Below are 17,685 nucleotides of genomic sequence, written 5' to 3'. Positions count from 1 at the left end.
GAGCCTTGTGGGGCTCTCGCATGAGTAATATGACCAAGATTTGAATGTTCAGATCTGCTGGATTCTTTTCAGGTCTTGTGTATTCTTATTGTATGAATTCTAAAATAATGAACTGACCCTTGTATATATTGGCATGCGTTGTTGAAAGACACTAATACAGGTTGTATTTTTAGTGACTAGCTTTTGGTTATTAGTGAGTTGTCAAAGTGTAGTCAAACTTTTGAATGTTGATAGCATGTAATGTTAAAGGGACACTTTCAACTGAATGTGTATATACATTTATATATGTTTTATAAATAAAATTTTGGCATATTAATCCAGAAGGAGTGAGAATTCTATGCACCTGACCCTAAAAAGCTTTTCATGTGCACAGACTTAAATGCTGCACCCTTGAAATCAACATGTGCTGAGTTTCTGCCTGAAAGGTCCTCACTGTTCCCAAATGAACCAGACTTACTGCTTTGTACTATTTTTGTCTTTTGAGCTTGAAAAATGACAAGAGATTCATTTCACTTTCATATTGGAAGGCACTGGAATGGAGTTGACATATTAGGATGCTCCATATAGAGAGTGTGTGTGGTTTAGGGGTCTTTTTTCTGGTTTTCTTCTTTATGTGGTGGGGGGGGAGGGGGGGGAGAGAAGGGCCCTGATGACTAAGTGGAACTCCAGGGATTTGAGTATTCCTTCAGAAAGGATGAAGATATGATCTCACATGACCACCTTATCAATAAACTAGGGAAATACAACCTAGATGAGGCTACTATAAGGTGGGTGCAGAACTGGCTGGATAACTGTTCTCATGGAGTAGTTATTAATGGTTCCCAGTCATGTTGGAAGGACACAACAAATGGTGTTGCACAGGGGTCTGTTTTGGGATTGGGTTCTATTCAATATCTTCATAAATGATTTAGACATTGGTACAGAGAGTATGCTCATTAAGTTTGCAGATGACACCAAGCTGGGAGGGAAGTTGCAAGTTTTGGAGGATAGGGTCATAATTCAAAATGACCTGGACAAACTGCAGAAATGGTCTGAGGTAAATAGGATGAAGTTTAATACGGACAAATGCAAAGTACTCCACCAAGAAAAGAATGATCAGTTTCACACACAGAATGGGAAACGACTGTCTAGGAAGGAGTATTACTGAAAGGGATTTAGGAGTCCTAGTGGACCACAAGCTAAATGAGTCAACAGTGTGATACTGTTGCAAAAAAAAGCAAACATGATTCTGGGATGCATTAATAAGAGTGTTGTGAGCAAGACATGATATGTCATTCTGCTCTACTCTGTGCTGATTGGGCTTCAGTTGGAGTATTGTGTCCAGTTCTGGGCACCACATTTCAAAAAAGAAGTGAAAAATTGGAGAAGGTCCAGAGAAGAGCAACAAACATGATTAAAGGTCTAGAAAACATGAGGTATGAGGGAAGACTGAAGGAATTGGGCTTCTTTTGTTTAGAAAAGAGAAACCTGAGAGGGGACATGCTAGCAGTTTTCAAGTATCTAAAATGGTGTTATGAGGAAGATGGAGGAAAATTTTTCTCCTTGGCCTCTGGAGTGTGGTAGGGGCTCCAGGCTTAGCCCAGGGCAGAGGGCTGAGGTCCCAGATTGGTTTCAGGCTGTAAGCTGTGGGAAGGAGTTTAGGTGCAGGGAGGTAGACCAGTGGAGTTAAGTCAGGCTGAGTCCTGCCCTGGCCCTGCACCAGTCCTGAAAGCAGCTGGCATGTACAGCAATAGCTTCTTGGTGCCATGTGCTGCACCTCATCTACCGGCACTGAGCCTACAGTTTCCACTGGCCCTAGACCAGAGCCTGCTCCTCAACTCCGTACTCCAGTCAGGTGACAGTGAGTGAGGAAGGGGATGCAGTGAGCAAGGTGAGGCCTTGGAGAAGGGGTGGAGCAGGGGCAGGGCCTCAAAGAAGAGACAGGAAGGAAGTGGGGCAAGGGTATTTGGGTTTGAGGTAGATCTTACATTGCACTTAAATTGAAAAAGTGATCGGTGATTAAAAAGATTGGAGATCACTGATCTAGACAGTACTTGGTCCTGTCATGAGGATGGGACTTGATGCTCTGTTGAGGTCCCTTCCAGTTCTAGTATTCTATGATTCTAAGATGGTGATTCATCAAAAGTTTTTGTTTTTAATAGTTTTTTGGGGGGTGGGATGATCTTCTGTTTCCTTTTTGGCTGTACAATTCCAGTTGATGTACTATGATTGGTGGAAAAAAGTTTTGTCATGAGTCCCTGTTGCTCACTATTCTGTCTAGTTATTCCCCATTTCAGGAAGCAGGCCCAAGGCTATCCAGGAGTAACTCAGACTCTTGACATGTGGATTCTGCACCCTCATTCTGATCTGCAACTGTGATTTCACCCTCCCTCTCTTACTGGGAAAACATGCTTCCAAACAGGAGCAGAGAACTTGGGAGTGGGGCGGGGGAGAGGAGAGTCAATGTATTCTAAAGTTCAGGTTTCTACATTTGCTGCTCAAAACTGTCTGGAAACTCCACTCTAGACACTGGGGACTCAGACCATTTGAATGATGTTATGGGACAATCCTAATAACCTAGCAAACGAGCGTCAACAACTATTAAGGCAGTATAGGTGTGTCTAGACTACAGGGTTTTTTTTTTTTTTTTAAAGCAGCCTTTTTTTCGAAAAAAACTTCCCCTGCATCAAAAGAACACGGCAGCTGTCTAGAAAGTAAATCAAAAGAATGTGGCAGGTTTTTTTTATGGTGAAAAACCTCGTTTTACAAGGAATAACACCTTTTTTCGAAAGTGCTCTTTTGAAAAAAGATGCTATGTAATGCAAACTGTGCTTTTTCGAAACTGAGCATCCAGACTGCCTGGGTACTCTTTTGAAAAAGCAGCTTGGGAAAGGAAAGAGGGGGAGGAGGGGGTTGTATGGCTTTTACTGTGGCTTACCGTCACTGGGTGGCTGAACAAAAAAATCGGTCATGTAGCACTTTAAAGACTAACAAGATGTTTTATTAGGTGATGAGCTTTCGTGGGGCAGACCCACTTCAGATCATATTCTGAAAGTGAATAGGCATGACCATTATGCAACAGATGTAATTATTCTTAATTATATCAAAGGCAAAGAATTGGGCCACCTCTTACTTTGAGGGACAATAGAATCATTAATGAACTTTCTGACAGTTGGTAGTACTTGCCTTGTTAAGTCTTTTAAAGCTCTACATGGTACCAGGTCACGTTGTTTAAACAATGTAGTTTTATTCTAGGAAGTAGGGTACCAGATTCAATACCCTGGCATTGCATATTGTATTTTCATGACAGTGGCACCTATGTTGCCCAGCAGGATTGAAGCTACTTATTGTACAAAGGCATGTAAGACTTTTCCTTTGGTAAATAGCTTAGTCTGAAATGGGTAACACTGGAAAGGATGGGCTACAGCTTACAAGTGTTGGCTGGCAGAGATAGTATTACTTTGGGGAGGTGGGGAAAAAACTGTATAAAACAGCCAAAGTTATTGAAGGGATGAGAAGAGCAGGGTGGAAAAGGTGGTGAGACGTATAGGGCCTGGGACAATTACATTAAAAACCAGAGCTGCAGCTTTCATTTTGTTTGATCTCAAACTGAAAAAAGGTAGAATTTCAAATACTGCCAAATCCTTGTAACATTTTTGGCTACCTTCCCAAACCTAGACATAGTGTTTGATCACAAACTGACTCTCTTTATTTGTTTTATGGTTGGTTTGTTTAAATCTTGAAATGAATAGGGAATCTGACCCCCTTCACCTAAATTGTATAGTTTGATTCAACTTAGTTTCCAATTTTCTATAGAGCATTGGGCTCAGAAAACATTAGCATACATGAATTAATCAAGATGCCAGTTTGTCACACTGAAGAAAGTAAAATGCACGACTAACAGGAAATGTTAACTGCATTGAAACAGATATTTGAAAGGCAGTTAGCTCCGTGTACTCTGCTTCAGAGTTACAATGATGGATCAGTGCATGAAAGCCGCAAATACCCTCCCAGTTGGAATTTTATTACCCAGGCTCCAGAACATTCAATTGACTTTAGTTGAAGCAGTATCCTCTATGCACCATAAGTAATCACGATTCCAGGCAACTACTCTGGAAGATCTGCTGACGAGTGACAGATTTTCAATTATCTGCCACACTATATAGTAAGAGGAATATTAGCTAAAGATAGAGGGGAAAAGTCAGTAATCAAGATGGGAGAGAATGATAGGTTAAAAGAAAGCCTTAGCTGTCTGCAGGAAAAAAAAAGCGCTCTGATTTCTTCCCTCCCTCTGCACCTTCAATAAGACCTAGTCTTTGTGGGGCTTGGCTGGGAGGAGGGAAGATTAAAAGAAGAATGTCAAAAATGATACCTACATCCCTCCTTGGATATTGGTCTGACAGGAGGATTTTGGAGAGAAAGGTGGGGGGTCAGTTTTGAGGCATATTTAACTTTTTTTTTTTTTTTTTTTTTTTTTTAATTGACAGTATACCATCTGGGAGGAGATATCAGGGTGACAGTCTGAGATAAGGAATTGGCTAGACAGAAATTACTCGATAAGAAGTTGATTCATCTATACATAGGTGTTAGTAGAAAGCTAAACAGGATGTAAGGAAAGTGGTTTATGAACCACTGGGGGTGAGGAAAAGTGGACAACGTCTCAGTTATTTGAGGAGGGAAAGGGCAATTAGAGAAATGTTAGGAAAGCCAGAAGAGCATGGTCTGATACACGTTTCATTAGAAGAACAGGATACGCAAGATACCTCTGTCAGCCATCATTTACAACGCCCCTTATTTCGAGATAACAAGTGGAGTGTCCACACTACCAAGCCCATTATTTCAAAATAATGGGCTGGTTGCTTTGAAATCTGTACTCCTGCTTTCCGTGAGGAATAATGCTTACTTTGAAAAAAAATAACATTAGTGTGGATGCTTAGCTGCTTCTGTTTTGCAATAATTGGCCTCCAGAGGCCTCGCACAACTGCACTTGTGGCTGCTCTGGCCACACCTGCCAGCCCCACTGCCAAGTTTTTAAAGGACAAGGCTGCAGGAGAAGGGCTTGTGGTACCAGGATAGCCTTGCCAGCCCCAAGCCACACCACAACCGCATAAGAGCCAGGGCTGACCCCAGCGCTCCCTCTGAACCCCCCACAGCTTCCAGCATGCCTTCGCTGCAAGTGGCCAGGCATGCAAGTGAGCTCTGGCCTGGACTAGTGCAGAGATCCTGAATCACATTGAGGTCTGGGGTGAGGAGACCAACCTCCAGGGTCTCCACACCAGAAGGCACAACTCGGATGTGTACAGCCGGATGGCCGCCAGCCTGGCCATGAAGGGGCACATGCAGACCCTCAGCTAGGACAGCATGAAAATTAAGGACCAGGCCAGGGAGCAAAATGGATGGTCTGGGATGGCGCCACACATGTGCTGGTACTATCACCAGCTCGATGCTATATTGTCCGGGGGGCCAGTCACCTCCCCCCTCTCCCCCTATCATCGTCGAATCCGCCAGGACATGCCCGGCATCAGCCTCCACAAGCGTGGGGTTGTGGAGTAGGAGGAGCAGGCAACCATGCCCGCCATCCAGGAGCTGCTTCTCACCCCAGAGCCAGTTCTCCTCCCCCGGAGGATGTCTCTCAGGCATCAGACAAACCTGAGGAAGCACTTCAGGTCAGTTCTATAACTCCCTATATACACGCGGGGGCATGCAGCAGGCTGCAAGGTGCTACACACTCCTCTCTTGGCCTACTTGGCCTGGAGGTCTCACAGCAGCCTGTGCTCGTGTATGCACAAGGAGTGCCAGTCTGGAGCGCTCAGCCCCATGACCCTTTGACTCAGGAACCCCAAATTCCTTCTCACAAGGTTCCTGAAGAGGCCTGTCTTATTCCAGCCTCTGTAGTGGGACACCTTAGCAGTGATTTGGCATGGAAAGTAGTGGTGGTGCACATGGCCCTGGGGCATGCCTGCACTCAGTCAAGTGTAATGATGCGACGGAGACTGCTCCCCTGCATGGAGAGGGGAGGAAGAGGACTGGGGAAAGAACCTCGAAAGAGGGAAGGGGTTGAGGGCCAGCCACGAGCGTGGTGCATCCCCCGCCTCCCACGCCATCCTCCTGATTCCACGGGATCCACTGGAGGAAATGCACCCAGGAAGATCTGCTGGAGGAGCAGATCGACTACCACCAGTCTCTCATCTGAGGGCTCAATGACATGTGCCGGGAGGAGCACTGGGCTGACTGGGAGCAGTGGAAGACTGCCTGGAACTAGCTGTCAAGCCAGCACAAGTACATGTACTCCTCCCTCACCTCGGTGATGGAGCGCATGGCCTCATGCATGGAGCAGGCCACCAGCCACCTCCCCATCCTCGTGTCTTCCCGATCACCTTCCCCAGGGACCCCCAGGACCTCCGACCATTGGGCAGTGGGACCTCAAGGGCAACCAAAGCCTCCCGATCACCCGGAGGCAGGTGCCAGTCCCAGCCCCATTCCTGAGCTACCCTCCTACCCCCTTCCCCTTTCCTGGTTCTTTCCCCAGTTCCTCCCCTGATTTATATTCTCCAAATGAAAACACTTGTTTGTTTAAAACCCTCCCTCCCAAAAAAACAGGCTTTTTAAATTTGCTCTGCGAGGGATGGGGGAAGGAAGGACACAAGGCAATGCAGGGTGTCCCACGCGGGGGTAGGCAGTGGAAGAGTGACATGTGAGATGCGGCTGTAGAGAGGCGCTCCTGAAAGCATGCATCTTAGCTTGCCTGACCAAGCATCCACAGGAAGTGTCCGCCATCCTGGAGTTCTAAGTCCAAGGCAGGCTCCAATCAGTGTAGACATGCTATTTCAATTTAGTTATTTCAAGAGTTATTTTGATTTTACTTATTTTGAAATTATTTCCTAGTTCAGAGAAGGAGTCGCAGTGAATCTTGTTGATCTCTTCTCGTGTGAGTAAAAGAGAAGGGGAACAGGATTAGGAGGGAATTAGCAAGTAAGTGAACATTCGGCTGCGTTAGTTACATGGCTCTCATAGCCATGGGTTTTAAATGCTGCAGTTGTGATACTAGAACGGTGCTACTGGCATTACTGTAATGAGCTCAGTGAGGTTGAAATGCTGTGATTCTTGTACCATTCTTTGTAATAGACCAAAAAAATTCCATTCTGCTGTAATAGAGGTGTACCATACTCATTTATCACAAGTCAGGGAGATATGTCTGAATCGTGATTACCGAGTTATAAGTTCAAACCTCTTCCAAGTTACTCATGAATTACCAGTGGAAGCCTACTGGCAATTACTTCTCTCTAAATACTATTCAACAAAAAAACTCATTTTCTGATGCTGTGTTTTTTTTTTTTTTTTTTTTTTTTTTTTAAAGTTCAGGGGAAAACAAGTCATTCAGGTGCACCATTTAATACAGGTGACCTTCTGTGTCATCTGGCATTGCTTTTGGGGTCATAAAATTATTGGCTGTCAACTTTAAAAAAGACCTTTCCCCATATGAACCATTTCATAGGTTGATTTATACTGGATAATATCAAAATACAAACCATGTACATTGCTTGTTCTGAGTGCACTCAAGATAAATGGATGGTAGCAGTGCACTTGTGGTTGTGTGCTAAATCTTCTTGTTAGGACTAGAGCTATTGCACATTTTTTTTCTTGTGCTCTTGCAGCACCTGTGTCTTCAATCAATACAGCTTCTAGTGTACTTATTAGTAGACTTCCTGAATGGGGATGACTTGTTAGTAGTGGTCTTCCATATTCATTAATGTCAGTAGACTCATTAACTTATTATTGGCTGAACCTCCAAAATCCAGGATTCTCTGGTCCAGCAACATCCGTGACCCAGCAGGACCACAGATATTCTTGGATCAGAGAGCCCTGGCATCTGGGAGTGTGAACCCCATCCATAGGGAGCTCTGGCGAGCCCAGTCCCCAGCAAGGATCCATGGTCGGGTGGGGGAAGAGAGGGGCCACAGAGGCTGGGGAGCTCTCTCTCCGGGGAGCCCCGGTCAGGCAGGGCAGCAACAGGACTGGCGAGCCCAGTCCCTGGTGGGGATCCCTGGTCGAGTGCGGGGAGAAGCGGAGCCATAGAGGTTGGGGAGCTCTGTTCTGGGGAGCTCCAGCAGGCCAGAGCCCAAGTTCGAGCCCTGAGGCTGGAGCCCAATGGCAGTGGGGCCGGAGCAGAGCCAACTGCAGGGAGGGGGAGCGTCCTGGGAGTGGGGATGTAAGTGACTAGTCAACTAACTAATAAGTAAATGCTTATCAAATAGTTGAGTAGGAACTCAACTAGTCACTCCCCTTTTTTTTCCCCCCCCTCCTTGATGCCTCAGAGAGAGGCAGCAAGGCGGAGGAGTAGGAGCTGGTGCTGGGGGGAGCCAGCTTAAGAGCTGGTTTTCCCTCTAGCACCGCCTCGGCACGGGAGGCAGAGGGGAAACGGCGTGAGCGGGGATTGAAACGCTCCTGCTGGTCCCGACTTCTGCTCCTCTCCCATTGAAATGTACAAGAGCTGCCTGAGGCTCTTATACATTTCAAAGGAAGAGGCCCAGAGAGAAACCTGTGCCAGCTTCTGTCCCTGCTGACGCAGGTTCCACTGCCTCTCTCCCTTTGAAATTTACAGGAGCTGTCTGTGGCTTCTGTACATTTCAAAGGGAAAGAGGCAGCGGGATAGTGAGCGCCCCAGCCTTTATCAACTAATCGATGGAAATTCCATCAACTATTCAGTTAGTTGATTAATCAAAATTTAACAGCCCTACCTGGGAGGCCAGAGGCAGGAGCCCCCATGTCCAGCAAATTCTCTCATTTGGGACCGGTCAGTTCCCGAGGATATCGGACAAGGAAGGTCCAACCTGTACCAAATTAACAACTTTGTGTGGAAAAGCATCTGTCCAACAGCTGTAAAGCCAGTGCATTCTGATGAACGTAGTAGTGGTGGTGATAGGTTATAGTTCCATCCCTGTACATTTTAACCATTCACTTTGTACTCTGAAACCTTTCAATTTGATAGAGAAGTTTAAAACACAGCAACATGAAACTGGGGACTAATGCTTAGTTCACACGTTATGATAAGGGAACTAGAGATGGTGAACCATCAATGGCCACTCCCAAGAACCCTTTTCTTTGCTTCATCTAATGGGTGTCACAAGACATTATGGCTGTAAAGTAGAGGACTGGAGGCCATGTAATTCTGCTTCATGTTTTGAAGCACTAGAATGATCCAGTGAATTTTCTGCCTTTTCTCTGCCATGTACAGCACAAAGGAGAACGCAAGCTGTCTGTGACTAGTCCGTCACAAAAGCCAATGTGCTACACATTTTAAAATGCTTTTGATCTTTCCCAAGTCAGAAGATGCCATATAGCCTCTTGCAGTTGCTGGGGCTGCTGCGTATTTGTCAGAGCACGTATGTAAGTGAAACTGTATTATATTCAAGAAGCTTTCTCAGCCATGCAGATAACAAATCAAATTTTAGGTTGGACAAAATTTGTTATTGAAACCAAGCTGGCATGCACTTACTCCTGTGCCAAGGAGGATAGACTCCGTTATTGGAATTACAGTGGTGCAAATAGGAGTTTCCGAGAGCAGAATTGACCCAGAGAAGCCAGCTCAGGTGCCATGGTGATGTACACAAGAATTTGAATAAAATAGAATCTTTTCTACACAAAGGATTCTCTAGACCCTGTTCATAAGTCTGCAAAAGCTTTTATGTATTAAGATTGAGGGGCAGTGTGAAATAGCTTTTACATACATAGTTTTGTTTCATCTTATGATCTCAAAGCATTTTACAAAACTAGACTATCTGTTATATTTTTTTAAAAGTGTTTAAGCATCTTCAGTTGACAAGCCCTTATTTTCAAAATTTTTTAAAAAAATCATGACTGCATTGTAGGGAAGTTAAATTTAGTTTAATCAACTAGGCAATGGATTTTTCCATTGATTAGTTGATAAGCAAGGGTGCTGCAGCAGGCTAACCCCACTGCAGCTCTGCCTTTTAAATGCATTAGGAGCCTTTTGGCTCTTAATGCATTAAAAAAGCTGAAGCACAGCAGGAGGGACCCAGCACGAGCTGGGACAGCAGACTGGCTTGTGCAGGGTTTCTCCCCCCCCCCCCCCCCCACTGCTCTTTTTACTTTTAAATGTATTAAGAGCCAGTAGGCTCTTAATACATTTAAAAAGCAGAGGTGCAGTGCCCAGGCCCTGCTACCTCCCTTCCCTCCCCCCCCCCCCCCCCCAGAGATGGTACTGGGGAGGGGCGGAGTGGAGGGGGAGCCGGATATTAAGCCAGCTGTTCCTCTACAACCGACTTCTGTTTCCCTGTCCCTTGCCGCCTCTGATAGAGACAGTAAGTGGGGAGGTGACTAGTCGACTATCCACTAAGCTTTTGCTTATTGGATAGTCAACCAGTAACTTACATCCGTACCGCATTGCGTTTACTACAAAACTGAGAATAAAACACCTAGGATAAATGAATTATATGGACCTATTTATGTGTGTGTTTAGAGAGGTTAACAGAGTTCAGCACAGGGAGTCAGAAGTGAGACTGTGTTTTTATTTTAGATTGTAACAAGATTTTCAGGGCCTCATGACGACTCCTACTCCCCCCACTTGTCTTCTGGGTCCCCTTGGGGAGGTTGTGACCTTAGAGTTGATGAACGCTTACAGACTCCTTTAGTATTTAAAGCACCAGGGAAGCTAACATAACTCATCCTGTACAGAGCTTGGAATGAAACAACTGAATTTCACTTCACTCCTGATTTCCCTGATAAACTATGGTGCCTCAAATTTGTAACTGTTCCTCATTTGAAGATCTTGGTTTTTAATTTTGTCAGACTGGGGACAATAGCCAGCATCTAAACTTTGTAAGTGCTTCTTTAGAAAAACTGATGCAAAAATGTCGTTTCTTTAGCTGTCAGGCATATGCTAGAGTAGCATTGACCTATTAAGAGATCACTGCCTGGGTGCAATCTGGACTTGTATTCGGCAAGTCAACCACAACAGAGGGCTACTGAGGACCTCATTTGGTTAGAACTACTGTTAAGAACCATGATCATCTCTTTCCCAAACCAGCAGGAACCATGACTACTGATAAATGACCATTCATCTTTGTATGCTATTCTTATGCTTTTCTGCGCCATATCTTTCTGATCTGGACCTGCTGTGGTCATTCCTCAGTGTAGAAAGACATTAAACCTCATAGCGTGTACCTGCATTGCTCACGCAGGAACCAGTATTACCAGATGCTGCCTCTTTCCCTATTGCTGAAGGGAATGATTGCTGGTATTGACAATGCCATTTAGCATAAGGAAAGCAAAGAATTGACTAAAAGTGGCAGGGAGAAAAAGAATGAAGTAACTAACATACCTCCAAGTTCTGGTCAACATGGTCCAGCAACTGAAATTGCTGCAAATTAAGCAGAAGGGCATGTGCTGCCCTTTAAGTAATTAGCCTTAAGGACAATTTACCAAGGGGCAGGGTGGATTCTCCATCACTGGCCACTTTTTAAATGAAAACTGGATTTTCTCTTTTTTCCCCCCCCCCCCCCCCTCTACTGTAGGAATTATTTTTGGGATGTTCTATGTAGGGATGTAATAGTGAAGCTGATCAACCGATAAGCAAAAGATTATTGACTTAATGCTATAGACTACATGCATTTCTCTCCTCCTGGCCTCTCTGCCAGTAAACTTTTTAGCAGGCTGGCCAGCAGCCTGGATCAGTCCTGGCTCATGCCAGGTCTAGGAGCTCAAACCTCCTTCCCCTGAACAGAGGCTGCTGCCATCCGGTGCTGATACCTCTGTATCAGAAGCAGCAGCATGGGGGACAGGTAGGCAGTCTGCAAGGGGAGCTTGGTTTTTAAACTGTCTCTGCTCGCAGACCAGATCCTGCCTGGCAACCCATGATGCTGCCTCTGAAACTGAGGCAGCAGTGCAGAGTGGCAGGGGCCGCTCAGGAGCGGGGCTGGATTGCACAGGCTGCCAGCCCCACCCAGGGGACTATAGAATAATCAAGTAACCGATAAGAATTCATGAGGTTACTCGATTATTCGATTAACCAATATTTAACATCTCCAGTTCTCTGCTGTTATACAGATGATTGGACTAGGTAATCACAATGGTCCCTTCTGTGCATGGAATCCTTGAAAGAAAGAGGGGAATCAGTGAGCTTCTGTGAATAGTTGGGGGGGGGGGATTGTACATGTGTGTTTCTTTCTAAGAATACAAAGGTGCCTACATTTGTATTAATCAGATTCCAAGTCTGTATTTGAGGATTGGTCTCTTTCTAGAACTAAAGATGTACAAAGCTAGCCCTTTGGAGGTATGCTATACCACTTTCATGGTAATTACTGACCTATTTCACTCTGTTATGGTTTAATAGAATAATATTTTTATGGGGGGGATGTATCCCAGCAAATACTGATTAGGGTGGCTGAATGGCAGAGGGGAGAAGCGAAATAAAATATGCATTTAATGGATGGGGCTTCAGAGCCATCCTTTCCTTTTTCTTTTCTTTCTGTTTAAGCTGTATCTGGGTTCCCCTGAGTAAATTCTGCCAACCTACACAGCAGAGTCTTTGCAAAGTAACAGGATTAGACAGCTGTTGTGTGGGGCAAGGGAAGTCCTTCAGAAGTGTTACTATTGCAGCTATTTAGGTCTAAGAACATATGCTCACTGCAAGCAAAAGAGGTCTGGCAGATCTTGTCCATTGTTTCTCACTGCATGAGACTCACATGAGTCAGGCTAGCACAAATTTAATGATTTACATATTCGTAGTAGAGATGTCTGATCATGCAGCCTTGCACTGATGTGGTCCATTTGCTCTCTTTAGAGATAGAAATAGACTTTTATAAATGGGAGCGGGGGGTTTTGTTCTTTTGTTAACATTACCTGTTAGAATTGTGAATTACCTGTGAGAACGAGTGAATTATTTTTATTTTAAATTTGTTTGGGGACTGGACACAGACCCACGACACACAAAAAATCCGCAAAACATTTAATTTACTTTGAACCAAAATCTTGTTCTTAATTTTTTCCCCTTCAGGTCTATTCAAAATGAAGTATTCACAAATTTTTACTGTAAAACAGTTCAGGTTTTACATGTTGGTTTGGTTTGATTTTTAGGGTGCTGCTTTAATTTTTAGGTTGGCCAAATTCCAAACTAGAATGTCACTTTGAAATGAAATATTTTGACACTTTTTAATTCCTCTTTTTTTTTTTTTTTTTTTTTTTTTTTTAAATCAGCCAAAACTATTTGGTGAATTCAGTGCAATTCCAAGCAACACTTGGTTGATCTAATCTATGTTTTTAAACTTAAAAACCCACCTCTAATAGGTACTATTGTAAATCCACCTGAGACTTTGTCCATCTAACCATGCCAAATACTAACCTTGGCTTTAGACCTGTTCTTATAATCAGCCATTTACTCAAACTTATTTTAGGAAAACTTTAATCGTGGAGTAGCAAAATATACCACCATGTATGTAAGTCTAATACTGAGTGTGTCAGTTGAAATCAGAGATGGAGTCTTTCCTGTTGACTGTTTCCTTTTACTCTTGAAAAAAATACTTTCTTTTTCCATATTGGAACATGAAGGTAAATTAGTTTTTTAAACTAAGATGGATTGCCCCACACACTCTCCCCTGAAGCATCTGTAGAACAGGCTATACAACTTGTACACTACAGATGAGGTTACAAAGCCATTTGTTGGAATAATTCCACAATCCACAGGAATGTTTCATTATACCCTGTAAAACCTACGCCATAACAACAAATCATCAGTGCCATTTTTCCTGTTTCCCAAATATATTCTATATCCGGTGGAAAAGACTTACAATGTGAGTTTCACTTTACTACAGTGTTGACTTTTAAACAGTGAAGATCTTAGCAGATGGAAGTTTCTTCATTGTGAACAATTAATTACTAGGATTACTATAGTCTATGGAATTACAGGAACTTAAAGAACATGCAACTACATCTGCATTAGTTTCTCTTTTTAAAAAATCACAATAAAATGATGAGTAGGTTATGTCCTGGAGTTTTGGTGTGATCCTGGGGTACCTTCTGGTGCCCCCTATTCACTCTCTCTCTCTCTCTCTCTCTCTCTCTGGCACTTAACAGTTTAGTCTCTTGTGGGCTGTGATATTTTGGTGGTTGAGTTTAGTGGGTGGGTGGTAGGTAAGAGTAGCAGTCTGTAATGTTCAGGAGCTCAGACTAGCTCTGGTAGTCCTTTTGGCCTTAAATTCTGACTATTGAGGTGTTTGAAAGTATAATTGAAATCTTTATTCCAGCCTCTATCAACTCACAAGACTTACCAATTAGACCAGACTTGGCCATGCCTAAAGCTTTGAAACTAGCATTTGAGTTCTCATGTTACATGAGCTAAAACAAATCTTAAAAGTAAAGCATTCTTCCTTGGTCTATTCTCTTCCATTGTAAACTTTTTAAGCAGACAATCTTGAGTACAGACAATAGCAATTAATTCAGTCAAATGAACAAAAATTGTTTTAAATTGAATTGTTGGCATATTTGACTGAATCCAGTTATACTTTTGGTCTTAAAGAATTAGCCAGCTTCATAGAGAGGTCCATCAGTGGCAATTGGCCAAGATGGTCAGGGATACAGCCCCATGTTCTATAAGTCTCTAATTCTTCTGACTGTTAGAAGGTGGGACTAGATGACAGAGGATGGATCAGTCAAAATTGCCCTATTCTGTTCATTCCCTCTGAAGAATTTGGCATTGACCTCCTGTCAGAGACCAGATACTGGGGTAGTTGGCTCATTGGTCAGACTCAGTCTGTCTGTTTTGGTGTTCATCATTTTTAAACCAGTTGTTCCTCTCTCTGCAGGTTCATAAAGATCAGCACTATGACTGATGGGGACTATGATTATCTGATCAAACTCCTGGCCCTGGGGGATTCTGGGGTTGGGAAGACAACATTCCTTTACAGATACACGGACAACAAATTTAACCCAAAATTCATCACAACAGTAGGAATAGACTTTCGGGAAAAACGTGTGGTAAGTTTCTCAAATCTTCCATGTCTGTGCTTTTTCCTGTTTGCAACAGGGCTGAGATCATGCTTTATATAAATATATACAATTCCTCTTACTGAAAGGTTTAAGGTTTGTTGAGACTACTTCTCTTAAGTTTGACCGGACTCAAGCTAGAAACCCTCATGTGCCCACCCCCCCCCAGCACTTGCGGAAACGTTGGCACACCATGAGGGAGGGGTGAAAGTGGCATGGGTCCCCCTGGGGATGCGCGCAGACACAGCCGGGAAACATAAAGGGCAAGGCCAGGGACACCTCTCTCCCTTCCCCCTCTCCACCCCCCCCCTTCAAATCTCTGAGCCGGGGCAGGCGAGGCCCCCTCCAGCAGTTCCTCCGTGTCAGACCAACCAGATTGGGCTGAAAAGTAGCTCTCCCCTCCCCCTAGCCTAGGCACCTCTGCTTGAATCATCCTGGCCTGGGCAGGGCCTTCCTTCTGCCTGGCTCAACCAAGGCTGCAGCTTTCTCCTCCCTCTGTGACCAGCACTGAAGTAGAGAAAAGGGGGAGAGAGTCACCCTCCATTTGCCAATGTGAACTCCTTCCCTCCCCTCCCCCCCCCCCTCCTGCAAACTCCTTGGCCAAGGGTGCCCGCTCCGGCTAGAGGGGTCACCAGTAAGCGCAAGGCAGGCGGAGAGTTGACCAAAGGCACCTGGCTCGCAGCGTGGTCCCAGGCTGCCCCTTTCACGGCTCTAGATCCTTCTGTGCAACCTGCCCCGCACAGTCCGCAGAGAGCGGCTCGCCCACCAGGGCTGTAGCGCTCCGGCGCCGCTGCTGTTCTCAAAGCCCATGGTGCACCCCCTTGCACGTTGGGCTGCACTGGCTGGTGCCAGTCAGAGGAGCGCGAACTATCCCCGGGTGCCAGAGTCTGCTTCATGGATGGGAAGCTCCCTCAGGCATTTCCCGCTCCGCTGCCGCTGGGTGCTGGATAGCGGCAGTTGCACCACTCCAGTCGCCTTCTCGGTGTGTAGCCAGGGCTCCAGCCGGGGCCTCCCTGCCGTGACATCCCCTCATGCTAACTAGAGGGTGCACTTTTCTCCCTGGTTCCGAGGGGAGGCAGTCCCAGAACCGTGATGACATGGCGCCTCAGCCAATCATGGTGAGGCTACGAGCGGGACTTGCTGCACGCACCCCGCCTGCCGAGGGTGGCTCGCTGCTGGTCCATCGAGCGCTCCCCCTCCCCTCCCATTGCCTTGGACGGCCACAAGGAGGCCCGCATCGGGTGGTAAGGGCTAGGAGTTCTCTGGCCAGTGTGTCTCAGGGTTGGCCGGAATGCCACCCCTGGCAATGTGCCGCCCCAAGCACGTGCTTGGTTTGCTGGTGCCTAGAGCCGGCACTTGGCAGGCGCGCACAAGTGCCTCGGCGGGTGCCATGGCGCCCGCGGACACTGCATTGGGGACCACTGCTATAGCACAAACTAGTCACTACCTTGACTCACTTTAGTAATGAGGCTGTGATTTGAACCAGCCTTATATCTCTGTAGGTGGCCCTTTCAAGCTACAGTTCTACTCTTATAGTACAGTGTGAGCTAGCTTGAACTGGGGCATATTGGTTCCTTAATATTAAATAAGATGATTATCTTCTGTACTGTCAACCTGATTCCTTTCATGGGTTCTGGGACTGCCTCCCCTCGGAACCAGGGAGAAAAGTGCACCCTCTAGTTAGCATGAGGGGACGTCACGGCAGGGAGGCCCCGGCTGGAGCGCTGGCTACGCACCGCTCCAGTCGCCTTCCCGGTGTAACTGCCGCTACTCCTGTACCCTACTCCTAGTTCTACAACTGATTTGCTGTGTCTACATTGCACACTTACTTTAAAATAACTCATGTTATTTTGAAATAACAGAATGCACATCTACACAGCAAGCCCGTTATTTTGAAATAATTTCAAAATAACGGGCTTCTAACGCCAACTTCTGTAATGCTGATTTCACAAGGAGTAAGGGAAGTTGAAGGAAGAGTGTGTGATCAGTGTCTGTGTCAGTGCTAAAACCAGGGAGGTACATTCTTTAAAATTTGCAATGCTAAAAGTATTAAGGAGGCAATCCTAGGAATTTTAGAAGAAGAAAGATAAATGTATGCTTCCTATGAGAAGGCATATTGCGGTTGCAATCTCACAAATGATTGTCCTCCTTTTAAGAGTATTGAGGCCACAAAATAAAAGCCCTTTTGTATACAAGCAAAAAACTCTGTGGCTTACTGGGTGATGTATTTATTTAAAAAAACAAAAAAAACCTCCAACTCCTGCTTATTGCCTATTACTAAATCTGTAAATTCAGTTTTTAAACGAATTAGAACTGTTAATTAAAGAGGCTATTAAAACTGACCAGCCTCACTGTGGTTTGCAGCTAGTTTAGTGTGTTTTGAAGTTCCATATTTGTTGACATCCACTGATAAATAAAAAGCTACCATTGCTAACTGTTGGCAGTACACAATAAAATTGGGTTCGTTCTTATTTGTGCACTTCAATCATATATTGATCCCTTATTCCTTGTGGCATAAGGTACTATCCAGAATGAGTCCCACTATGGAGTAAGCTACTATGCAAGAAGAATAAGAGTATCAAATTCTGATCATGTGTATATCTACATACAAATATGCACAGAAGTAACTCATTATTTTATTTCAGTGCAAGTTTGTGCATAGACAGTCCTCGATCAATACGTCCACAGTGAAAGCTGAAGTATTAC

The 17,685-nt window shown here is 44.9% G+C and overlaps 1 protein-coding gene across 4 annotated transcripts in view; it reads left to right on the top strand.

Moving 5' to 3' along the window:
• Positions 1–17,685, top strand: part of RAB27B (RAB27B, member RAS oncogene family) — a 178,659-nt gene that overhangs the window by 142,576 nt on the left and 18,398 nt on the right. For all 4 annotated transcript variants that reach the window (XM_075932644.1, XM_006116597.4, XM_006116598.4 and 1 more), the window contains one exon: positions 14,799–14,970. In XM_075932644.1, coding sequence (XP_075788759.1) covers positions 14,818–14,970 — 153 coding nt within the window. In that variant the 5' untranslated portion in view covers positions 14,799–14,817. The remainder of the gene's footprint in view (positions 1–14,798; positions 14,971–17,685) is intronic.

The sequence above is a fragment of the Pelodiscus sinensis genome, chromosome 6, assembly GCF_049634645.1.
Source record: "Pelodiscus sinensis isolate JC-2024 chromosome 6, ASM4963464v1, whole genome shotgun sequence".
In the NCBI taxonomy this organism is placed as follows: Eukaryota; Metazoa; Chordata; order Testudines; family Trionychidae; genus Pelodiscus; species Pelodiscus sinensis.
Note: the sequence above shows the minus strand (reverse complement) of the source record. Positions and strands in the feature narration are given on the sequence as shown.